The following is a 25,715-nucleotide window of genomic DNA, read 5'->3' as shown; positions in this document are numbered from 1 at the left end:
CACTAGGACATTCCCATCCTCTGGCCTTCATGGAGATCTGTGAGATCAGCCTAGGAACTCATTCTCCATTTTTCATGTGTGACCAGTAGCCAGTAAGGCTCATATACTCTGAGGGTATGTGATCTGGTCTTGTCCTGAGTCAGTCCCACCTCACCTGTTTCCACAAGACCACCAGCCCCTAGGGATGGTTGTTATGCAACTTCCTGCTCCTGGGGCTGGTAGTCTGCTATTTCTATCACATTCTGACCTGCTCAAGGCTGCCCAGAGCAAGGTCTCAGTTGGGTTCTCTCCGGCACTGTCTTCCAGAGAAGGTCCCTGGTCACCCTACCATTTCAATACCATCTTCCAGCCCTGTCCAGTATTCAAGCAGCCAGACAGGCCTATGGGACTGATAAGAAGCCACAAGTTTGAGTGATGTGGTTCCCAGTGCAAATGCAGGTCCCAGACCCAGGCTGGTCACTTCTAGTACCAAAGGCAAGTCCTAAGGTGGTCTCCCACCATCTGACATTGAAAGAACCACTTGCTTCACCATCCTTATACATAGCTGTTTTTGTACACAGTAATCACCATCCTTGTGCACTGCTGGGCCACATGTCACCATCACCATTTGTTGTAGTCAGCTTCACGCTGCAGGTATGAATTATAAAGCATAACAAGGAGAGACTGGACCAGTGCAGACTCAGCAACTATCAAGCAAACATCAAACATCTGTAGTTCAAGTCTGATATAACCAGTGACTAACAGTCTCCAGATTTTCCAATTCCACCCCTCCAGCTGGGATGAGTAGCCAGGGGACACTTTCATCCCGAGCCGACAGTGCTCCGTGGTAGCCCTGGCACAGTCCTGATATATCCAAAACATCTTCAGGTCTCCACTGCAAGCCACAGCCCATCTTCCAACGGATTCACTAGGCTGTCAGGGTCATCACGCCCGCCTTACTTGCTGTGTATCAGTAGTGGCTCCTGGAACCATGTGTACTTGATGACCCACTCCATACAGTTTTCATACTTCTGAAACCATTATCAGGTGTGCAGGATACAGCCATAGTCTTAGTTAAGGGATGAAATATTTGTGACCTTGAAGAGCAGGTTCTTTTCTTTCAGTCAACTCCTTTCAAGAGTTTGCAGCCACTAGTGGTGGCACACACCTTTAATCCTAGCACTCAGGAAGCAGAGATAGAAGATCTCTGTGAGTTCGAGGCCACCCTGAGACTACATAGTGAATTCCAGGTCAGTCTGGGCTAGAGTGAAACCTTACCTCAAAAAACCAGAACAAAAAACATGTTTCCATTCAGTCTTTCCTCAGGTGTTCATTGTTTAAATGTACAGCAATTGGGCCTTCCTTAATCATGGTAAGAGCTCCTTAACAATAGCAGCTTCACCATCCAGTCTTGGTGCCAGTAATTTTACTTTTTTTTTGTTGTTGTTGTTTTTCAAGGTAGGGTCTGGCTCTGGCTCAGGCTGACCTGGAATTCGCTATGTAGTCTCAGGATGGCCTCGAACTCATGGCGACCCTCCTACCTCTGCCTCCCGAGTGCTAGGATTAAAGGTGTATGCCACCACACCCAGCAGTGTGAGTAATTTTAATCTTATTTGAGTTTTTCCAACTTTAAATCATAAACTCTTCAGATCTGTCTACCTATCTATATATTTAAATATTTTATTTAGCCAGGTATGGTTTAATCTCAGCACTCGAGAGGCAGAGGTAGGAGAGTTGCTGTGAGTTCGAGGCCACCCTGAGACTACATAGTGATTTCAGGTCAGCCTGAGCCAGACCCTACCTTGAAAAACCAAAAAAAAATTATTTAGGGCTGGAGAGATGGCTCAGCAGTTAAGCCACTAGTCTGCAAAGCCTGAGGACCCAGGTTTGATTCCCTAGTGTCCACATAAAGCCAGATGCACAAGGTGGTGTGTGTATCTGGAGTTCCTTTGCAGTAGCTAGAGGCGCTGCACACACCTTTAATACCAGCATTTGGAAGGCAGAAGTAGGAAGATCGCTGTGAGTTTGAGGACAGCCTGAGACTACATAGTGAATTCCAGGCTAGGCTGGTATAGTGTGAGACTACCTCAAAAAAAATTTATTTATTAGAGGGCTGGAGAGATGGCTTAGTGGTTAAGGTGCTTGCCTGTGAAAGCTAAGGACCCAGGTTCTATTCCCCAGTACCCTCATAAGCCAGACGCACAAGGTGGTACATGCATCTGGAATTTGTTTGAAGTGGCTGGATGCCCAGTGCACCCATTCTCATTCTCTTTCTGTCAAATAAATAAAAATAAAATATTAAAAAGTTACTTATTAGAGAGAGAGGCAGAGGGAGAGAGAATGGGCACACTTGGCCTTCCTAGCCACTGAAAATGAACTCCAGGCACATGTGCCACCAGCTTTATATGGGTACTGGGGAATTGAACTTGGATCCTTTGGCTTGTCTGGCAAGCGCCTTAACGGCTAAGTTGTCTCTCCAGCTCTCAGTTCTATATCTTTAGCCAAGCACATCAGTCCATTAAAAATTGAACCTTGTTGTGCGTAGTGGTGCCCGTCGGGAGGCAGAGGTAGGATCATGGTGAGTTCAAGGCCACCCTGAGACTACATAGTGAATTCCAGGTCAGCCTGGGCTAGAATGAAATCCTACCTTGAAAAACCAAAAAAAAAAAAAAAAAAAAAATCAGCCTTGATGAAACTTTTTAAGCATGGGCAGCAGAATATGGCCAGCCCTCATGCCAGTAGCCTAGTTTCAACAAAGTTCTCTGCAGTCATTCCTTCCTCTTAGAAAGTTCGTAAGTAAAGCTTCCAATACAATTCTCTCTGTAGTTAGCATTTTCAAATTCTCATTAGAATAGTCCATAAAACTTGGCTTACCACTTTGGAAGGCATCTTCGGTTGTAAGTACCAAGTCTATGCCCATTCCTCCAAAACAAAAGTTCTAAAAGAACAAAATTCACATAGTCAGATTTACTGCACATAAACAACCTACTCTCAAGTACCAATTCTGTCTGGATTGAGCCTCCAAACCAGACAGAGTTTAAGGGAGGAAGGGATTTCTGGCTTGCAGGTCTAGAGCAGTTCTATAATGATGGAAGAAGCTGGCCCCCTTTCACAGGTCCATGCAGAGAAGTGCCACCACCAGCACCACTAACACACATACCCCAGGAACCCCAGGCACAGCTCAAGCACTCTGCATATCTTAGGTTAGAATTTAGATCCATTCACATTGACCCCTCTTCCAGCCAGGTGTCTTACAAGATTTAATAAACTCTGAATCTATTGGAGGACATATACTTAAACTATCACACCATTTCTTATGCACTGCTGAGTCACCTGTCACCATTACCATCTATGATAGTTTGAATGGATGTTCCTCAATAGATTCAGGAGTTTATTAAAGCTTATAACTTACTAGGTTTCTATCTGCTTGGTTGGAGGAGGTGCCCTTGTGGGCAGATCTAGGGTCCAGCCTTAAGGTACATTTGGTGGGGTGGAGTGGAGGCAGATCTGAATTCCAGCCTAAGGTATGCGGAGTACTTCAGCTCTGCCAGGGATTCCTGTAGTGTGCTTGCTTATGGTGCTGGTGGTTGTATTTCTTTCAGTGAGGGCCTGTGAAAGGGGGCCAGCTTCTGTCATTGTGGAACGTCCTCTGGATCTGTAAGCTTCACATAAACCCTTCTTTCTATGAACTGTCTGTTTTGGAAGTTCACCCCAGTAACAGGGAGCAGTCTACAATAGAATTGGCACCAGGAATGGAGTGTTGATGGATAACAAAAATGATATGTGAATTTTGTTCTTTTGGAACTTTTGTTTTGGAGGAATGGGCATAGACTTGGTACTTGTATCTGAAGATGCCTTCCAAAGTGGTAAGCCAAGTTTTATGGACTATTCTGATGAGAATTTGAAAATGCTAAGTACAGAAAGAATTGTATTAGAGGCTTTGCTTATGAACTTTCTAAAGGGAAGGAAAGATAACAGAGAACTTTATTGAAACTGGGCTACTAGCATAAGGGATGGCTGTGTTCTTTTACCTATGCCCAAGAAGTTTGATTAAGGTTAAATTTGTAATGTACTGATGTTCTTGGATAAAGATATAGAACTGAGAAATTTAAGATTTAAAGTTGGAAAAACTCTAGTGGGTTAAAATTACTGGGACTGGTTGCTGAAGCTGTTATTGTTAAGGTGATATTAACACAATTAAGGAAGGCCCAACAGCTTTACATTTACAGTGAAAAGGGTGCCTGAGGAAAGATTGAATGGTAGAAATGCAAACTTTTGTTTGTTTGTTTTTTCAAGGTAGGGTCTCACTCTAGCTCAGGCTGACCTGAAATTCACTCTGTAGTCTCAGAGTAGCCTTGAACTCTTGGCGATCCTCCTACCTCTGCTTCCTGAGTGCTGGGACTCAAGTTATGCACCACCATGCCTGGCAAATTGCAAACTTTTTTTGAAACTGCTCTTCAAGGTCATAATTTATTTCATCCCTGAATTAAGAATATGGCTATGGGCTGGGCATGGTGGCACATGCCTTTGATCTCAGCACTTGGGAGGCTGGGGTAGGATTGATGTGAGTTCAAGGCCACCCTGAGACTAATTCCATGTGAGCCTGGGCTACAGTGAAACCCTACCTCAAAAAAAAACAAGAAAAAGCCAGGCGTGGTGGCACAAGCCTTTAATCCTAGCACTCGGGAGGCAGAGCTTAAGATGATCGCTGTAAGTTCAAGGCCACCCTGAGACTATATAGTGAATTTTAGGTCAGCCTTGACAAGAGTGAAACCCTACCTCAAAAAACAAAAACAAACAAACAAAAAAAAACATGGCTGTGGTTGGGTGTGGTGGCACACATGTCTTTAATCTCAATACTCAGGAGGCAGAAATAGGATTGCCATGAGCTCAAGGCCACCCTGAGACTACATAGTGAATTCCAGGTCAGCTTGGACTATAGCGAAACCCTATCTTGAAAAAAACAAAAATTAAATTAAAAAATAATATGGCTGTGTCCTGCACACCTGATAATGGTTTCAGAAGTATGAAAGCTGTATGGAGTGGGTCATGAAGTGTACATGGTTCCAGGAGCCACTACTGATACACAGCAAGTAAGGCAGGCGTGATGACCCTGACAGGCTAGTGAATCCGTTGGAAGATGGGCTGTGGCTTGCAGTGGAGACCTGAAGATGTTTTGGATATATCAGGACTGTGCCAGGGCTACCACGGAGCACTGTCGGCTCGGGATGAAAGTGTCCCCTGGCTACTCATCCCAGCTGGAGGGGTGGAATTGGAAAATCTGGAGACTGTTAGTCACTGGTTATATCAGACTTGAACTACAGATGTTTGATGTTTGCTTGATAGTTACTGAGTCTGCACTGGTCCAGTCTCTCCTTGTTATGCCTTATAGCAGTTGGAAATGTTTACTCTGTGCCTTTATATGTTGAAAGTATATAACTTGTTTTGATTTTACAGGACTCACAATTAGAGGCAGTCTTAAATCTCAGATGAGACCTAGGACTTTGGCACTATTTTAAGTTGGTAATGACTATGGGACCTTTGAATTTGGACTGAAAACAATATACAGTTTACAATGTGAGATGGTTATGAATCTTTGGGGGCTAGGGGCAGAAAGTGGTAGTTTGAATGGATGTTCCCCAGTAGAGTCAGGAATTTATTAAAGCCCGTAACTTAGTAGATTTCAAGCTCCCTTGCTAGAGAAGGTGTCACTGTAGGCAGATCCTAGAGTCCAGCCCTAAGGTGTGTTGGTTGGGAGAGCTGACTTGAATTCCAGCCTAAGGTATGCAGAGTGCTTGAGCTCTGCCTGGGCCTTTTGGAGTGTGCTTGCTTATGGTGCTGCTGATGGTATTTCTCTCTGTGTGGGTGAAAGAGGGCCAGCTTATAGTGCCATTATGGAACTTCCCCTGGATTTGTAAGCTTCAAATAAACCCTCCTATAAAATGTCTGGTTTGGAAGTTCAATGTAGCAATGTGAAGCTGTCTACTACACTATCCTTCTGCACTGCTGGTCACATGTTACATCTCCATCCTTTTGCCCATCATTTTTATTTATTTGTTTAGTCAGAGGAATCCTTGGACTTGGTGTGATTTTCGGACTCTGGACATTACAAAAAGAAGTAAGACGACAGTTTGGAGCCACAGTGGCTGCCATGTTCTGTTGGATAACAGCCACACAATTCCACGTCATGTTCTACTGTACGCGGATGCTTCCTAATGTGCTGGCCCTGGCCATGGGTACGTAGCTCCATGTTGTCCCTGCTTACCCCCACTTTAGCTAGGCAAGCATGCATCTTACACCCATGATAGTTTTCCCCATTGACATGTGTACCTGTGGGTCTGATCAGTTGCTACTTGTGGAGTGATTTCCTGTGGTTTTTGTAATAGGCAATCCTAATGGTCCTAATGTGCTATGAACTGATCTTACCTGAGCATTCTTAAGAACATACTTTGTATGCATACATCATTTGTTGGTACCATCTTTTCCCTTCTTCCTGTCCCCATTCCACAGGGGGCCCTCCTTTGTGGGGTTGCAGGTATTCTCCATGGGGCTGTGGATTATGCATTGTGGGAGCAGCAGTCAGTTATTGGGGGGAGGCAGTGCCTCTGGGCATAACATCCCAACCTGTGACTCTTAAAATCTTTCTGTCCCTCTTCCACAAAATTTCCTAAGCCTTGGTGGGTGTTTTTTGAGTCTACTTCAGCGATGAGCTCTTAGGAGCCTCTGGATTTCTGCTTCAGTAGGTGTTGAGTGGCCTTAGCGTCTGTCTCCTTCACCCTGGTGCTGCTTGTCAGGCTCCCCATGGAAGCAGCACTTTGTGTCTCCTCACTTCCTCTGTAGTTTTGCCTCGGCCTTGACAGAGATGCAAGGGGTGGTTTATCTCAGGTCTCACTACCTTCTGAAAAAGAAAAACAGGTTCTCCAGTGGAGAGTGAAGTCAGCATGGGTTAAACTAGATAAGCATTATTAATTTGGGGACAATTAGACGGATATAGCCCCTCTTTTAGCCAAAGACTAGTGGGAGCTTAATGTTGGAGGGCATAATCTTTGTCTCCATAGGATTCAGACCTGGTTCTCAGTTCCAGATACAGGTTCCTTTCCACTGAGTGGATCTTAGCCAATCAAAAGCCATTGTTTATCCTCCAAGGCTGTGTTCCACCATTGCACTGTGGTATACTTCTTGTTAGGTTGGTTGTTTCTGAGTAACTTAACCCCTGCTTGCTCACACTGTTGTTGGCCGCTTTCCCCCAGTAGCTCATGTAGCACTTTCCAGCACTAGGCGAGCTGGTTGGGGACTGACTTTCTTCTGGATTCCAGCCAGGTCTCTCCATGTTCTGTGTTGGCACCATATGGTGTCTTCAGCAATAGGGTCTTACCTTCTATCTTAGGCAGGTAATCAAGTGTTTTGACAGAAGGTTGTCATGTTTTGGGGATCTCATGGGTCTCTCCAATCAACAGTTCAGTGTGGTTAGCACCTGTTTCTAGTACTGTGAGTTACAGGTGAGAGCCAAACTTTTTAAGGTTAGGTTTCACCCCACCCTCTACAGAGCCCTTCTTTCCAGGCTGTTGAGGGTTATATGTTTTAGTTTACCATTAAGGAGAAAGGTTTCTGTGGTACCAGTTTATTTTGTGTTTAGTTTGTGTTTAACCCCCCCACCCCGCAAACTCTTCCATCCCTATTGTCTGGGTCTCAAGTTGCCTATCAGGTATATCAGCAACTCAAGCTCATGTATCACTTGAGCATTCTTAAGGTTCCCACCATGTGTTCTTACACATCCTCCCTGTCTTGCAGTACTGCCGACCTTCACAGCCTGGCTGCAGCACAGATGGGCCCGCTTCATCTGGCTCTCAGCCTTCACCATCATCGTCTTTAGGGCTGAGCTGTGCCTGCTACTGGGCCTCATGCTGCTGCTGACTTTGTGCCAACGAAGGGTGTCTGTGGCCAGACTGTTCCAGCACGCCATCCCAGCAGGGATTCTCTGTCTAGGCAAGTCAGCTGCACTGGGGTTTATCTATGTGGGATTTTTTTGTTTATTTCTGGTGTTTGAATTTTTTTAAAAATTTATTTACAAGAGAAAGCAAGAGGGAGACCATGTGTATGGGTGTGTCAGGGGCCTCTTGCTGCTACAAATGAACTCCAGACACATGCCCCACTTTGTGCATCTGGCTTTACATGGGTACTAGGGAATTGAACCCCAGACTGGCAGGCAAGCACCTTTAACCACTGAACCATCTCCCCACCCAGTTTCTGGTGTTTTATTGATACAAGATCTCTAGGCAGCCTAGGCTGGTCTCGAACTCATGATACTCCTACCTTGACCTCCACAGTGCTGAGAGTACAAGTATGTGCTACCACACGAGATTAAAATTGTTTTGTTCTGTTTTTTTAATTTCTATTTATTTATTTGACAGAGAGGGAGAGAGAGAACGGGCGCGCAAGGGCCTCCAGCCACTGCAAATGGACTCCAGACACTTGCGCCCCCTTGTGCATTTGGCTAACATGGGTCCTGGGGAAGCAAACATGGGTCCTTTGGCTTTGCAGGCAAATGCCTTAACCACTAAGCAATTCCTCCAGCTATTTTTAATTAACAATTTTTTTTGAGAGAGAGGCAGAGAGAGAGTGGGTGCACCAGGGGCTTTCAGCTGCTGTGAACTGTAGATGTGTGCGCCCCCTTGTGGGCGTGTATGGCATTGCACACTTACATCACTTGGGTCTAGCTATATGTGGGATCTGGAGGATTCGAAAAGGAATTCTTAGGCTTCACAGGCAAGCTCCTAACCACTGAGCAATCTCTCCAGCCACTTAGCAGTTAACGTGCTTGCCTGAGAAGCCAAAGGACCTAGGTTTTATTCCCCAGTATCCACATAAAGCCGGATGCACAAGTGGCACACGCGACTGGAGTTTGTTTGCAATGGCTGAGAGGACCCGGGTGTGCCCGTTCTTTTTCTCTCTCTCTACCTGCCTTTGCCTCTCTTTCTCTCTCAAGTGGATAAATAAAATATTTTAAATTGTTTTTTAAGAAGTAAATAAGGTGCCCACAACTTCTGGCTTTTGTAAGATATGGTGGCTTCCACCTGTGGACCTCCAGCCTGCTGCTTTCCTTTGAGCTCTTGGCCAGGCAGAAGGGGGTTGCAGTGTGTTCTGCATCAAGGAAGATGCTTGCTAGTAAGCGGTGTCATGCATTGCCAGTTCCTTTTATGGGAAGCTGCTGGCAGTTTTTGTAGCCATGTGGCCACTTCATGAGGACCATTTACCTTCAGGCCAGAACACAGGTCAAGGCCTGAGCTTGTCTGGCAGCCATTGTTTGTAACCGAGGAACTTTTTGTTCTGTTGTTAGGACTGACGGTTGCTGTGGACTCCTATTTCTGGCGATACCTTGTATGGCCAGAGGGAGAGGTGCTTTGGTACAACACCATCCTGAACAAAAGTTCCGATTGGGGTGTATCCTTTCATTGCGGGTCAGCTCCACACTCCTGGCTCCCCTCCTATTTTCCTTCCAACCCAGTGGCCCTGGCACAAGTGGAGTAGCTTTCCAGAGGGACAGGACTGGACCTGGGACTTGTTAGCTCTGCACATCAGCCATCCCTGCTGCCTTTTTTTTTTCTTCTTTCAAGGTAGGATCTTGGTGTAGCCCAGGCTATCCTGGAATTCACTATGTAGTAGTCTCAGGGTGGCCTCAAGCGCATGGCAATCCTTCTACCTCTGCCTTTCAAATGCTGGGATAGAGGCATGAGCCACCATGCCTGGCTCCTACTGCCTTCTTTCCACCCTGTGGAAACATTTTTCATCTCCCAACCTCCCTTTAGTCTTCGTGATCTGATTTTTAAAACTTTTTTCGAGGCATTAGTTTTTTTTTTTTAATTAGTTATGTACACAGTGTGTATACAGCCATTTTGGTACCATCATTAGCCTCCTCCCTGTCCTCCCCCCTCCACAGGGACCCTCCTCATTGGGGAATGTGAGTGGTGCTTTGTGGGGTTAGCCATCAGTTATGGGTAAGAGGCAATGTCTCTGTGCACAATGTCCCAACATGTGGCTCTAACAATCTTTCCGCCCCCTCTTCTGCAAATTTCCCTGAGCCATGTTGAGTTCTTTTTTTTTTCTCTCTTGATCTTTTATTGAAATATATTCTTTCTTATGCTTCTTAGCTAGGTGGGCATTCCACTGCACCACTGTTGATGTTGTCTATGATATTGTGTGGGTGGCGGCCATCCACATTGCATCCCATAGACTGTGCAGTGCCCAGGATCTCTTTGATGGTTCCAGAAAGTTCTCTGGCCAAAGAACGGGGGCGCATCTGTCGGGCAATGTTGACAATCTCATCAAAAGAAATATTGCCACTGTGTTTAACTATAAGAGAAACTGCTTTAGTAGTCTGCGACCAGATCATAGAACATCTGCCTCTAACTATGTCAATCTGTTCCCATGCTTTTGGCACAGAGTCATCCACATGAAGAACAACCCTGTTTCCTAAAAGCTGGGGCTTACTGTCATTTCACCACTGGATTGCACCAGCCAACAGGAACTAGTCAGATGCAGTGGCGGGTGGCTACATGTTGAGTTCTTTTTAGGTCTACCTCAGTGATGAGGTCTTAGGAGCCTCTGTGTCTCTGGATATCTGGTTTGGTAGGAGTTGAGTATTCTCTGTGTCTATCTCCTTCACCACTGTGCTGGGACCAGGTTCACCAAGAAAGCAGCACTCTTTCTCATTTCCCCAATTACTCTCAATTTCAGCTGGGGCCCTGGAGAGTGTGATGAGCTGATTCTCTCCTCAGGTCCTGCATCCATCTGAAAAAGAGAAGCAAACTCTCCAAAGGACAGTGAAGTCAGCACCAGATAAATGGGATAACTATTATTATTTTAGAGAGAATTTAGTAGGCATAGGCCCTTTTGTAGCCCATGATTGGTGGGAACTTGATAATGGAGAGCCGGCTTGTTATTTGGATATGACTCTGACCTGTTTCCCAGCTCCAGCTATGGGGGTTCTGTTCCACTGAGCAGCTCAGTTAGCCAAATCAAGAGCAGTTGGTTACCCACCATGGCTGTGTGCTACTACTGCACTTGTGTGAGCATCATGTCAGGTTGTTTGCTGCTGAGTAGCTTAGACCATGAGTTGCTTAGACAGATGTTGGCCATTTTCCCAGAGTTGCTCATGTAGCACCTTCTGGCACTAGACAAGCTAACTGTCTGGGGACTGGCTCTCTTCCAGATTCTAGCCAGGCCACTCCATGTTCCGAACCAACAGCATGTGGTGTCTTCAGCAATAGGGTCTTACCACTAACCTTTGGTGAGTCATCAAGTATTCTGACAGAAATCTGTCTTCTTTTGGGAAACCTTATAGGTCTCTGATCAACAGCTCATTGTGGATGTTAACCACATGCTGGTACTGGGAGTTACAGGCCAGTGCCAAGGAAAAGAAGGAAGAAAGAGCCGGGCATGGTGGCGCACACTTTTAATCCCAGCACTTGGGAGGCAGAGGTAGGAGGATCGCTGTTTGTTTGAGGCCACCCTGAGACTAATTCTATGTTAGCCTGGGCCAGAGTGAGACCCTACCTTGAAAAACCACACACAAAAAAATAAAAAATAAAAAAAAATGAAAGAGATAGGTAATATAAAAGAGATAGAAGAGGGAGAGGGAGAGAGAAACAGAAGATTAAGGTTAGTCTTCATCATACCCTCTCCAGGGCCCTGTAATTCAGGTGGTCCCTCTAAGGACCTGAGGAAGGTTCAACCATTTAGTCTGTCTTTTAGGATATAGAATTTTATGGTACTATTGCCATTTGGGTCCAGTTTTGTGTCCCCTACACCACCCTTACCCTCCCCTCCCACCCCACCCTCCCTATTGTCCAGTCCTCAAGATGCTTATTAGGTATGTCAGCACCTTAGCAGATTCGGGTTAGGAGCCACAGATGAGTGAGACCGTGTGATGATTACCTTTCTGTGACTGGGTGAGTTCGCTGAGAATGATGTGTTCCAGGTTCGACCATTTTTCTTCAGATTTCATTGTGTCATTTTTCCTTACTGCTGTGTAGAATTCCATCGTGTAGATATACCACATCTTGGTTATCCATTTGTCTTATGATGGACATCTGGGTTGATTCCAGCTCTTAGCTATTATGAGTTGAGCAGCTATAAACATGGTTGAGCAAATTTCTAGAGTTTTGGGCTTGTTGGATATGGTTTGTATTTTCTACTGCTTTTTTTTTTTTTTAATGTAGTTTCCATCCCTCTGTCAAGTTCCCTTTCATTGTCATTTTCTGATTTTCTTAATGTTTCCTGGAATTCATCCTTGCATTTCTTTTTTTTTATTAAAATATTTTCTTTTTATTTATTTATTTGAGATAGAGATACAGAAATAGGGAGAGAGAGAGAGAGAGAGAGAGAGAGAGAGAGAGGGAGAGAAAGAGGCAGCCAGGGCCTTGAGCCACTGAAAACGAACTCCAGATGTGTGCGCCCCTTGTGCATCTGGTTTATGTGGGTCCTGGGGAGTTGAACCTGGGTCCTTTGGCTTTGCAGGCAAGTGCCTTAACCGCTAAGCCATCTCTCCAGCCCATCATCCTTGCATTTCTTTATGTCTTCATTGAACTTAGCCAGCTGGTTATTGAGGTCCTTTTCTTTTCTTTTTTTTTTTTCTCTCCTGCAGATCATTTAACTCTCCTTTGATACATTCCACTTTCTTTTCTATTAGGTCTAATCTAGCAAGGGCAGCATCAACAAGATTATTCACCCTTTGTTGGTTTTCTGCAAGTTCTGCTATTTGCTTGGCTAGGGTTACATTGCTGGTCTCTTCATTTTGGGGTTCTGATCCTATTGTCTTTTCTATGTTTTGTTTAGAGACATCCATTGTGGAACTGGGCAATCTTGTTGGATTTGCTTGTATTTGAGTTTTCATGTTATGCCTTTTGTGCTGTTGTCTGCCCATCACAGCATACAGGTGTAGTTTAATTTAGGAGAAAGCTGTAGTCTACTCTTGATGTGTCTTCAGTGGTTATTCCCTTTTATATTTACTTCCGCTAGGCTTCTTATGGCAACGGCGCTTGCCTTTCTTTCCCGGGAGGTGCAGCGTGGTTAGGCGGAGACCATCTTGACTGGAAGTCAAAACTTTTTTTTTTTTCGAGGTAGAGTCTCACTCTAGCACAGGCTGACCTGGAATTCACTATATAATCTCAGGGTGACTTCAAACTCACGACAATCCTCCTACCTCTGCCTCCTGAGTGCTGAGATTAAAGGCGTGTGCCACCACGCCCAACATTTTAAAACATTTTCTATGGAGTATTTCAAATGTATACATGATTAGGAAGGACAGAATAACTGTGACTCCCAGGCATGCCAATTGTCATCTTTGTTTTGAGTCAGGATCTTACTGTAGTCCACGCTGACCTGGAACTCACTGACTCTATAGCCCAGGCTGGCCTCAAACTCATGGCATGTGCCACCCTGCCCAACTTCATTGTCATAACTTTTACTGTGAAGAAAGGATGGAAAGACAAAGAAGTTCCCATAGCCCTCCATGGCGCCTCAGCTGTCTTCAGTACGGAGAACGTATGTCACAGCATGGCCTCTCCTGCCTGTGGCCTGAGCATCAGTCAGCTCTTGAGAAGCTCCATATTGTGTGTCTTTTGACACAGCTGTTTTTTTTTTTTTCCGGTTTTTGAGGTAGGGTCTTACTTTGGCCCAGGCTGATCTGGGATTTACTGTGTGGTCTTAGGCTGGCCTCGAACTCACAGCCATACTCCTACCTCTGCCTCCCAAGTGCTGCGATTAAAGGCGTATGCCACCATGCCTGGCGACACAGCTGTGTTTGGGTACACTTCGGCCTTGATCCTGTCACCACCATGGTTCCATTAAGTGGACAGTGTTTGGATCTGTGATACGTATGTGTGGCTTTCTTAACCTCTGATCTGAAGACCTCCCCACTCCTGTGGTATTTCTACTCGGCTCTGCCCCGGGGCCTGGGCTGCAGCCTTCTCTTCATACCCCTGGGTGCAGTGGACAGAAGGATGCGTGCACTAACCCTGCCATGCCTGGGCTTCATAGCTCTGTACTCACTGCTTCCACACAAGGAGCTGCGCTTCATCATCTACACCTTCCCCGTGCTCAACATTGTGGCCGCCAGAGGCTGTGCCTTTGTGTGAGTACTTGTCCTTAAGATATCTGTCTGCTTTAAAAAAAAAAAAAAAAAAAAATCAAAGCTGGGCATGGTGGCGCATGCCTTTAATCCCAGCACTCGGAAGACAGAGGTAGGAGGATTGCTGTGAGTTCAAGGCCACCCTGAGACTCCATAGTGAGTTCCAGGTCAGCCTGGGCTACAGTGAGACCCTACCTCGAAAAACCTGGGGAAAAAAAAAAGCATGAGATTTTTTTGGGGAAAAGATAATGCTTGCTTCAATTTAATCACTAGCATTGAGAGAGTGACTCTAAATCAAGGACAGTAATATCGTCCTGGGGTGGATACGTGTCTCTTAATTAGAGTCTCCTGGGCAGATGGGATGTGTGTAGTCCTTAGTGCACCACGAGGCCTTGCTCCCTTCTGCACCCAGCACCTCACTGATTTCCCCAGAGCTGGTCATAGGGAAAGAGATGCTTCATGGTGACCAAGGCAGGTCGGTGAGGCTCTGAAGTGCTTGGTTAGGAAGAGAGAGTGCTTTTGGCTCCTGCCTAACCCTATCCCCTCCTCCACTCTGGACAAACACCCTCCACTTGGAGTCCCCACCTCATTAGTCATCAAGACAGATGCCAAGCCTGTCCCAGCAATCCCCACATCACCCAAACCGCAGCCTCGATGGCGGACAGCTGGCAAGCAGGTGATGGAGGGGGCAGCAGGTGATTGGGGTATAGAGAGAAACAGAGGTCAGCTGGCTGTGGAGGAAAAAAGGAGACAGTTGGTGAAGCAGGTGATGGGGAGCAGCAGGTGATGGAGAGCTTAGCGAGGTAGGAGGAGGGTTGTCTGGGCCAAGGGCAAGTTGGTTTGAATCGCTCACAGTGCTACAGCTCTGCAGACCCAGGGAGATTGCACTTTTCTTTCTTTCTTTAAATATGTTTTATTTATTTATTTGAGAGAGAGAAAGAGGGAGAGTGGGGGAGAGAGAATGGGCTTGCCAGGGACTCCAGCCACTGCAAACAAACTCTAGATCCATGTGCCCCCTTGTGCATCTGGCTCATGTGGGTCCTGGAGAATGGAACCTGGGTCCTTTGGTTTTGTAGGCTAAAGCCTTAACTGCTAAGCCATCTCTCCAGCTCCACATTCAGGATTTACCACTTTGGTGGGATCAGAGGACCAATGGATTAGAATACTGAGGAGCAGAGCCAGGGTCTCAGGAGAGCTGGGTGCGCCCAGGAAAGCCAGGATAAAGAGAAGCTCAGAGACAGTGTGGAGAAGCTTTGCCATGTCACCCTCTGTGGGGGGATTTGAGCCCTCCATTGGGGACCCATCAGTCTAGGCAAAAGTGTCCTTTCTGCCACCTCTTCCTCCTTTTTCCTTATTCTTCTTCCTCCTCCTTTCCTTTTCCTTTCCCCTTTCCTCTTTCTCCTCCTTCCTTCACCATTAGGTGAGCGGCCAGTCCACGGTGTTACCTGTAGACCAGCTTTCAGCTCGTGGCTTAGCCTCTCAAGTGCTCACATGTGTGTCCCAAGTTAAGCAGATTTCAACAAGACCAATAGCAGACTTTTATAGTTATGACCAGACACCTGAGAGAAGCACCGTGCAGGGAGGCGCTCCTCGTCTCAGTCCAGGGAACTGGCTCTGGCGCGGCAGAAAACTGCGGCAGTGCAGAAGCTGCTCAACTCTCGGTAATCCAGAAACAGTGGGACCAAGCACAGCTGTTAGAAGCACCTTTCTCCCAGGTGGCTAGTTAAGCTTCACCCCTCACTTTTCAGAGCCTCTCAAAATGGACATGTGAGCCCGTGGTGACACTTCCCACTTAGCTAACAATATGTCTGTGGCTCCCCCCCCCCCCCCAACCTTTTGGCTTCTTTTTTGTCTAGGGTCTGCTCAGAGCTCGAAGGAAGTTGTAAACCTAGGCCAGAGTCCTGACAAAAACCCAGGGCTGGGAAAGCACAGGTCAGACTGGATGCTAGTTAGTATGGCAGGAACAGAATTTGTGGACTTTTTTTTATTTTGAAATTTAATTTAGTTTGTTTGAGAGAGAGAGAGAGAGAAAGAAAGAATGGGCACACCAGGGCCTTCAGATGCTGCAAATGAACTCTAGATGTGTGTGCCCCCTTGTGCATCTGGCTTACATGGGCCCTGGGAAATTGAACATGGGTCCTTTGGCTTTGCTGGCAAGTGTCTTCACCACTAAGCTATCTCTCCAGCCCCTGGACTTTTCTTTTTGACATGGGGTCTTGCTGTGCAGTCTGGCTTTTTTATTTGTTTTAATTTTTAAGTTTTGTTTATTTATTTGAGAGAAAGAGGCAGATAGAATGGGCCTGCAAGGGCATCCAGCCTTAACTGCTAAGCCATCTCTCCAGCCCTATTATTATTGTTTACCATTTAAGTAATCCTTTTTAAAAAATATTTTTTATTTATTGATTTCAGAGGGAGAAAGAGGCAGAGAGAGAGAAAGAGAGAATGGGCACACCAGGGCCTCCAGCCAGTGCCAACGCACTCCAGATGCATGTGCCCCCTTGTGCATGTGGCTTACATGGGTCCTGGAGAGTCGAATTGGAGTCCTTTGGCTTTAGGCAAACGCCTTCATTGCTAAGCCATCTTAAGTAATCTTAAAGACAGGGCAGCAGCTAGGAGAAGTTGGAAGTGACATATTTTTGTTTGTCTTTGGGAAGACTGACATTGAGGGAACATTGTAACTCTGGTGAAGGCTTTGTGATATTCACTTTCCCTATCCATCAGGGAGTTGTCAATATCAACTTCTGGTGAGAGTCTTGTGACCCTCCTTTTCTCTATCTGCTAGGGAATTGTCAATAGTTCTATTGCCATTACCTTGTATCATTGTATCATTTGTTTCAAAGTTGTTGTTACCTGGCCAGGTAATTTTTGTTTTGTTTTGTTTTTCAAGGTAGGGTCTAGCTGTGGCCCAGGCTGGAATTTACTATGTAGTCTGAGGGTGGCCTTGAACTCATGGAGATCCTCCTACCTTTGCCTCTTGAGTGCTGGGATTAAAGGCATACGCCGCCATTCCCAGCGTAATTTATTTATTTATTTTTTAATTTCAAGATGGCTTTATGATATGCCCAAAGGAAAAAGATATCACACAGTCCCCCCAGGTGAGGGCATTTGTCTATGAGGGAGAGAATAAAGTCTTTGAAACAGGAACCATCATATTCTGAGGGCCAGTCTAAGCAGTAAAGACTTTTTGTAAAACTAGAATTGAGATAGTAACTTTAAAAGTATGACCTAATAGAAATAAAATTTAGATCTTAAGCAAACTGTTTTGAGGGAGGAAAGCATGGATAAACAGGCAATAATTTTTATGGTTTAAAAATTTTTTTATTCATTTATTTGCAACGAGAGAGAGAGAACAGGCATACCAAGGCCTCCAGCTCTGCATACAAACTCTAGATGCATGTGCCACTTAGTGCATCCGGCTTTACATGGGCACTGGGGAATTGAACCCAGGGTCATTAGGTTTTGCAGACAAGTTCTTTAACTGCTTAGCCATCTCCAGCCCAATTTTTATATCTTAATATTACTCCATAAATTAAATTTGATCTAAAAATATAAGACATTAGTCTGATACATACAACAAGGCCATCTTTAAAAAAAAAAATTATTTGAGAGAGAGAGAGAGAGAGAGAGAGAGAAAGAGGCAGGTACAGGATGGGCGTGCCAGGGCGTTCAGCCACTGCAGATGAACTCCAGATGTGTGTGCCCCCTTGTGCATTTGGCTTACATGGGTCCTGGGGAATTGAGCCTGGAACCAGGGTCCTTAGATTTCACAGGCAAGCGCTTAATTGCTAAGCCATCTCTCCAGCCCAAGGTCATCTTTTTATATACCAATAGGCCAACCCAGATTTTTTTTTTTTTTTTTTTTTTTTTTTTTGGTTTTTCGAGGTAGGGTCTCACTCTGGCTCAGGCTGACCTGGAATTCACTATGTAGTCTCAGGATGGCCTTGAACTCACGGCAATCCTCCTACCTCTGCCTCCTGAGTGCTGGGATTAAAGGCGTGCACCACCACGCCTGGCAATCCAACCCAGATTTTGAATGTCATTGCTTTTTGGGGTGGCAACTTTAGTAACCTCCACTGTGGAAAGGAAATTTAACATAAAAATCCCCAATAAGCACATAAAACTTTACATGTTATTTGAATGTCATCCTGAAAAATAAATCCCCTGTGATCAGTCTAATTAAAGGACCCTTAGTATACAGTTAGAGGCATTTAGATGTTTTATTTTTATTATCTATGACCACTGAAAAATGGAATAGAATTGTTGTGAAACCTGTTTTGAAAAGAAATCATTATCAAAATTTATGCATTACTGTTAACCTCAGTAGCCTAATGCAACTTGTCTTATTCCAATGACTATAACATCACCCAAACAAGTAGCATTTATGGTTTCATGAATCTTTTAGTAAATCAAAAAATAACATTTTCTGGGCATGATGGTACATGCCTTTAATCCCAGCACTTGGGATGCTTAGGTAGGAGAATTGTGAGTTCAAGGCTAGCCTGGGACTTCATAGTGAATTCCAAGTCAGCATAGGCTAAAGCAAGACCCTACCTCAAGTCCCCCCCCCCGCCTACAAAAAATATTTTTATAGGTTTTAAGAAGTTAAGATTATATATACACTTAAAAGACCTTTTATCACCAAAACATTCAAATTCATACACATTCACACTTTAAGTTGGTATATCAAATATATATTAAAAACAAAACTAAGAATAATGAAAAATTGGGGCTGGAGAAATGGTTTAGTGGTTAAGGCCTTTGCCTGCAAAGCCAAAGGATCCCAATTTGACTCTTCAGGACCCGCATAAGCCAGATGTACAAGGGGATACATGCCTCTGGAGTTTGTTTCCAGTGGCTGGAGGCCCTGGCACACCCATCCTCTCTCCCCCTCTCTCTCAAATAAATAAAGTTTAAAAAAAAGTTTTAAAAAATAAAAAATAATGGGCCCTAGTGTGTCCATTCTCTCTTTAAAAAACAAAAGAATAATGAAAAATTGAGGTGGCCACAAGTTTTATATATTTTGAATTTTATGTTGGTATTCTCTCTCTCTCTTTGGCAAGACAACCTACAAAAACAAACATGAGGGCTGGAGAGATGGCTTAGTAGTTAAGGTACTTGCCTGTGAAGCCTAAGGACCTACGCTTAATTTCCTAGTACCCATGTAAGCCAGATGCACTAAGTGGCACATGACGCTGCAGTTTATTTGCAGTGCCTAGAGGCTATAGTATGCCCATTCTCTCTCTCTCTCTCTCTCTCTCTCTCTCTCTCTCTCCCTCCCTTCCTCCCTCCCTCTTCCTCTCTTTTTCTGCCTCTTTCTTAAATAAATAAAATAGAAAAATAGGGCAAATGTCCCTTAAAAAAAAGCACACATGAAATCATCATGGACACACATGACATAAATACATGAATCCTAGGTATACCTTATAAAATGAAATTTACCAGGCCATGGTGTGCACACCTTTAATCCCAGCATTTGGAAGGCAAAAGTAGGAGGACTGCCGTGAGTTCAAGGCTACCCTGAGCCTACATAGTGAATTCCAGGTCAGCCTGAGCTAGAGTGAGACCCTACCTCGAAAAATCAAAAAAAGGAAATTAAGTTTAAACTCTCTTTCTTGCCATATATACATATACACACATGGTTTTTCAAGGTAGGGTCTCACTCTGTAGTCTCAGGGTGGCCTCATACTCACATAGATTCTCCTACCACTGCCTCCTGAGTGCTAGGATTAAAGGCATGTGCCACTATACCCAGCAACAGCAAACTGTTTTTTGTGGTTTTTTTTGAGATTAAAACTCAGTAACATAAAAGATCATTAGTGAAGTTACTTATGTAGATCTATAGCAGATAATTTTCTATATATTTTTGAGAGCTAAACAGAGGGAGAAGTCCTTACAGATGAAAATATCTTTGTTTTATATATTTATTTGACAGAAAAAGAAGGGGGGAGAGAGAGAGAGAATGGGTGTGGCAGGGCCCCCAGCCACTGCAAACGAACCCTAGACGCCTGTGCCCCTTTGTGCATCTGGCTAATGTGAGCCCTGGGGAATCGAACCTGGGTCCTTTGGTTTTGCAGGCAAACTCCTTAACTGTTAAGCCATCCCGAGAGCCCAAAAATATAATTTTAAACACTTTAGGTCAAAGCTTTATAATTCTTTTATTCAGTCCATATATTTTGTCCTTGAAGCTAGGGAAACTCAGACACCTAGTGAGAATCCAGATTTAAAAATTTATCAGACCCATAACTGGCAGAGAAAGGTTAGAAGAGGGGCAATTTTTTATATTTTGAATCCAGAATGTACTGCTTTATGAGTAGCTTTCTCAGAGTGTTTCCAGTTGCTCTCCAGAGGGTGAGGAGAGTGGTTAGAATATCTTGGGAATCAGCCTATATATGATGTCCCATCAGAAAAGCCATGCAGTATAGAAAGAGTTAAGCAAAATTATCCAACACATGTTTGAAAGAGGGAGAGATTGATATTTGCTGTGGCACAGTAAAAGAGGGCAAGGTCACCTCCTTGGGCCCAGGCAAGGTGGGTGGTCCTGGCTACTAGTAACTGTTGAATGGGAAGAAGAGAAGGTTGTTCTCCCAGGATGAGGACCTGGGCCTGAGAGCAGAACTGACAGAGGAGGTTGCCCTCCTCATGAGCCCATTTCATACTGCCTGTACTTGATCCCACGATACCATTGTCAGGAAAGCAAGGATTAGTATCAATTCCTATCTGCTACGGCTTCAAAAGTTGTTCCTCTAAGAATTGAACACCTAAGGATTTTCAAAAATGTCAAAAAAAAAAAAACCCACCTTAATATGTTCTTTCTTTTCTGTGGAAGATTATTCCTTTGTGTTACCCTGACTAAATCAGTCCCTAGGACAAGCAGAAATTCCCTGTTACTTATGGTTCCACTGTGGAGTATCGCTTTTTCTTTTCCTAGTCTCCTAGGCTTCTCCTGCAGGTATAATGTCCCTGTTCGAGTGCCACTTGTATACACTGTCCAGTAATGATTGGATGAATGCAAAACGAACATACAGGGCTGGAGAGATGGCTCAGCAGTTAAGGCACTTGCCTACAAGCCTAAGAACCCATGTTTGATCGCTCCAGATCCCACATAAACCAGACACACAAAAGGTCAGGCAAGCGCAAGTTCACACATGTCCACTAGGTGGCGCAAATGACTGGCATTTGATTTCAGTAGCTAAGGCCCTAGCATGCTAGTTCTCTCTCTCTCTCTCTCTCTCATCTCTAGCTCGCTTTCTCTTAATTTAAAAAAAAAAAAACACGCAAAATATGATTTAGTGGAGGGTCAGGGAGATGCACCTTGAATGCTCCTAGAACTGACTGCACTTGCACTTCCAGCTTTTACTCGGTTTCAGGCATGCAAAGCTATGGAGAGTCTGACCATCATGCAGATCAAGAGTTTGTATCATGTCAGATCAAATCATGAGTTATTACATCAAGAAGTCCTTGGAGAAGCTGAGAGTTTCTGCCTTCAAGAAGCTCCACCCAAGTGGCACAGCCTTCCATGTCCTCAGGCTTAGCTTATGTAAAGATTACCCTGTTACGAATTCACTTGATAGCCACATCACCCCAATTCAGCTTGATAGCCACATTTCCCACCCTGTGGCTCTTACATTCTATCCATCCCCTTTCCACAATGCTCCCTGAGCCTTGGAGAGTCAGATGGAAATGTCTTCAATGTTCAGCTCTCAGTAGCCTTTTATTTTGAGCTTTGTTGAGACTTGAGTCTCCGCAGTGTCTACCACCATCTCCATAGAGAAACTTCTCTGGGAAGCCCTGAGAACAGCACTTATGTTCTTCCCCACTTCCTTCTTTGAGGGAGAACAGCACTCGTGTTCTTCCCCACTTCCTCTGAGTGAGAACAGCATTCATCTTTCCACCACCTCCCTTGCAGAGCTTAATGTTTTATTGGAGGAAGACTCGGGAAAGGTGAGAGGCTTGCATGGTTAAGCTTCTTGGTCATAGTTTATCTGTTCCATTATCATCTCCGTTCTAGTTCTGCAAGGTTTGAAGATGTAATTATTAGTGGGTCATGGAATCTATCTGTAAGGCTCAGATATTTGTGGATTCAGGGTGACTAGGTTTAGATTAATGACAGGACTTTCAGGCACCTTTGGGAGTATTATGGAGCAGGACACTAAAAGGTGACAGTAAGATACCTTAGTTACTCCTCCTATCTTTGTATCTTTAGCTTTGAAATTGGGGTGTGTTGGGTTAGGTTTGCCAGTTTTAGATAGTACTTTATGAGTGACTGACATACCTATGTGCAGAATTAAGCAGGTGAGTAATACAGAGGGACATGCAAGATGGACCCAGGGATGCTAGGCTTCTGTCCTGTGTTTAGTTACTGTCATAGTCAGCTTCATGTTCTCCGAACCAGACACAATTTATGGGAGGAATGGGATTGGTTGAAGCTTACAGATCCAGAGAAAGTTCCATAATGGCAGAAGGTGGCCCCCTTTCACAGGTCCACATGAAGGGAAATACCACCACCAGCACCATAAGCAAGCACACTCTAGGAACCCCAGCCAGAGCTCAAGCACTCTGTACCTTTAGGCTGGAATTTCAGATCTGCCTCCCCACTTTAGCCACCCTAGGATCTGCCCATAGTGACACCTCTTCCAGTCAGGTAGCTGGAAATCCAAGAAGCTTTAATAAAATTGAATATATTGGGTGGGGGGCATTTACTCGAACTACCACAGTTCCTTTATGTACCCAGCTGAGGGGTTGATGCTTTTAATATCAGTTTCAAAATAACTTATCTGCTGGCTAGAGACAAGATATCTACTACCCATCCATCTGTCATTTAGCTGTCTAGCTTGCTTTTCTGCTGATAATGATTTGGTGAAATTTCAAGCAGGCAGATGTTCGTGACATGGTTCCTAGATCTGGTGGGTGGTTGTGCACACGTGCTTGCATGTGGAGGCTAGAGATTGACACCAGGTCACTTCCTTGGTCACTTCCTACCTCTTTTACTGAGGAGGGACTCACTTGAACCCAGGGCTCACTGAATCAGCTGGTCTAATGAGCCACATTTCTCTGAGAATCGTGTCTCTACCTCTGATGTGCTGAGATTACAGCCAGCCACCATGCCTGCCTAGCATTTATGTAGGTGGCGGGTATCTGAACTCTGGTTCATTTGTGAGACAAGTGCATTACCACCCATGCCATCTCCCCAGTCTAGTACCTTAGTTTTCTTGCTGCCGTGTGTGTGTGTGTGTGTTTTCATGGGATATTGTCATTCTTCTTTCAGGCTGAATAATTATAAAAAGTCTTGGCTTTACAAGGCGGGCACTCTGCTGGTAATAGGACACCTCATGATAAATGCGGCATACTCGGCTGTGTCCCTCTGTGTGTCCCATTTCAACTATCCTGGTGGTGTTGCAATGCAGCGGCTCCATGAGCTGGTGCCCCCCTGGACAGGTTGGTGCCGTGGATGCTGCTGGGACCAGCTTGGCCCTCACTGAGGTATGTGCTGGCTTTAACTGAGATGTACTTTTCCTAGATGTCCTTCTGCACATTGATGTGGCTGCTGCCCAGACGGGTGTATCGCGGTTTCTACAGGTCAACAGCAACTGGAGGTCTGTGTGTGGGATGCTGTAGCTACAGGTGGAGCTGCTCCCCCATGAGTCTCCTCAGTGGCACCCAGGTGGTGGGGACAGGTGGCATAAGACACAGGCAAGGACGAGTGTGGTGGGGACCAGTGGCTCTTCTCTTCCAGGTATGACAAGAAGGAAGACATACAGCCTGGGTCAGCAGGCATGCTGGACTACACACACATCCTCATGGAGGCGGTCCCCCAACACCTGGCCCTCTACAAAGACACACACCGAGTCCTGGCCAGCATCATGGGCACCACAGGTGTGAGTGTAAACATGAACAAACTGCCTCCCTTTGACATCACCCTGCAGACGAAGTTAGTGCTTCTAGAGAGACTGCACAGGTCAGCCTGAGGGGATCAGGGCCGTCTTGCTGTACTAGTGTCCTGCAGCACTGAGCACAGCCCGTTCTTCAGCACCATGGGGTTGATACAGGAAAACAGACCAAAGGGCCAACATGCTACCAACATTCACCCCTGTAACAGTCAGGGCCTTGTCATATCCACCCCCAGGACACATGGCTAAAAGAATGAGGATGTTGGGGCTGCAGAGATGGCTTAGCGGTTAAGGCACATGCTTGTGAAGCCTGAGGACTCAAATTCGATTCTCCAGGTCCCAAGTAAGCCAGATGCACATAGTGGCACATGTGTCTGGAGTTCATTTGCAGTGGCTAGAGGCCCTGGTATGTCCATGCTCTCTATCTCCCTCTGTCTCTAACAAATAATCATAGATAAATCTTATTGTAAAAAATAAGGACTTGAGCTGGGCATGGTGGCGCACACCTTTAAATCCCAGCACTTGGGAGGCAGAAGTAGGAGGTTCACCATGAGTCAAGGCCACCCTGAGACTACATAGTGAATTCCAGGAGAGCCTGAGCTACAGTGAAACCCTACCTCAAAAAAACAACAACAATAAAAAAAAAAACCTGAGGACTTGGGTCTTGCTGGCATCCCAGGAGCCAACATGCAGGGTGACAGTGGCCCACCTAGACCTGTCTGGCATGGCTGGGTGGCCAGCAGGATCACTTATGATCCAGGCTGAGCAGTGGCCCCTACCATGTGCTCCCCACCCACGAGCCAAGCTTCTTGGCCATGGCCTGAGGGAGACCACAGTGCATGCCAGGGCCTCAGCACTGTGGACAGTGCCTGCTGCTTCTGATTGCTGTAGCCTCTGTTCAAAGGCACATCATCTCCATTTTATAAAACATTTAGGAGATAAACATGTTCATAAAGGGACAAGAATAAAAGCTGTAAATGTTTTCTTATGCAGTGTCTTGTGATTTGTGGTTACTTCTGGAGACAGCCTCTGCCCAGGTGTCACATTAGGCATTGCCAGACACTTATGAAATGTTACAAGAGGCAATGCAGATGACAAGTGCTGTACACATGTGGATTACTACTTGACTTCTGTGGTCTGAGTCATTCCTAGCTCTTAAGTTCCCATTGTGGGGTCCCGTTAAGCTCCTGACCTTGTACCATGTTCCTTTTGAGTACTTCCTAACTTCCAGCATACCCAGGTGTCCTGCCCTCTAGGATAAGCCATGTCTCAGGGGCTGTGGCTCTTTTTGGTAGAGGATGGTTGTAGATCAAGACCAGGAGCTGGGAATCCTTGTTCTTGTGTGTCTGCTTTTAGGCTCCTCCCAGGGCAGACTAGGAAGCACAGATGTGCCTCCATGTGTTTACATGCACACACACATACACATGCATGTGTGTGAGATGTCATGGGCTATACCTAGATCTCTAATGCATCACATCTCTGTCCATGCTACCACCATATCCCTCTTCCACAGCAAGAATCCTGGCTCCTGGTAGCACCCATGCCTTTGCTATTTTGCTCAACAATAAATATGCACCAAGTAGCTTCAGACTGGCAGTGTCCTGTACACAGGACCACCATCACAAAGAGGTCAGGTCTGTCTGCAGTTCACTGCCCTGGGCATGACTGGGTGTGCAGTCATACACAGTGGACAAGTCCCTCACGGGGGCTCTGGCTCAACC

General features: G+C 45.3%; 1 protein-coding gene and 1 non-coding gene across 3 annotated transcripts in view; one reads left to right on the top strand and one right to left on the bottom strand.

The window, feature by feature from the left end:
• Positions 1–24,986, top strand: part of Alg12 (ALG12 alpha-1,6-mannosyltransferase) — a 29,668-nt gene extending 4,682 nt beyond the window's left edge. The window contains exons 4-10 of one of the 2 annotated variants that reach the window (XM_004650644.2): positions 6,042–6,215; positions 7,771–7,965; positions 9,317–9,420; positions 13,887–14,110; positions 23,373–23,542; positions 23,625–23,700; positions 23,841–24,986. In XM_004650644.2, the coding sequence (XP_004650701.2) occupies positions 6,042–6,215; positions 7,771–7,965; positions 9,317–9,420; positions 13,887–14,110; positions 23,373–23,542; positions 23,625–23,700; positions 23,841–24,072 (1,175 nt within the window). In that variant the 3' untranslated portion in view covers positions 24,073–24,986. Of the gene's footprint in view, positions 1–6,041; positions 6,216–7,770; positions 7,966–9,316; positions 9,421–13,886; positions 14,111–23,372; positions 23,588–23,624; positions 23,701–23,840 lie in introns of both variants that reach the window. The other variant, XM_045153354.1, reaches the window with a different exon arrangement.
• LOC123461927 lies at positions 10,395–10,525 on the bottom strand. The gene has a single exon (XR_006637972.1). It is a non-coding gene; the product is annotated as a small nucleolar RNA SNORA65 (small nucleolar RNA).
• Positions 24,987–25,715: the final 729 nt, after the last annotated feature.

Source organism: Jaculus jaculus, chromosome 6 (genome assembly GCF_020740685.1).
Source record: "Jaculus jaculus isolate mJacJac1 chromosome 6, mJacJac1.mat.Y.cur, whole genome shotgun sequence".
Taxonomy (NCBI): domain Eukaryota; kingdom Metazoa; phylum Chordata; class Mammalia; order Rodentia; family Dipodidae; genus Jaculus; species Jaculus jaculus.
Note: the sequence above shows the minus strand (reverse complement) of the source record. Positions and strands in the feature narration are given on the sequence as shown.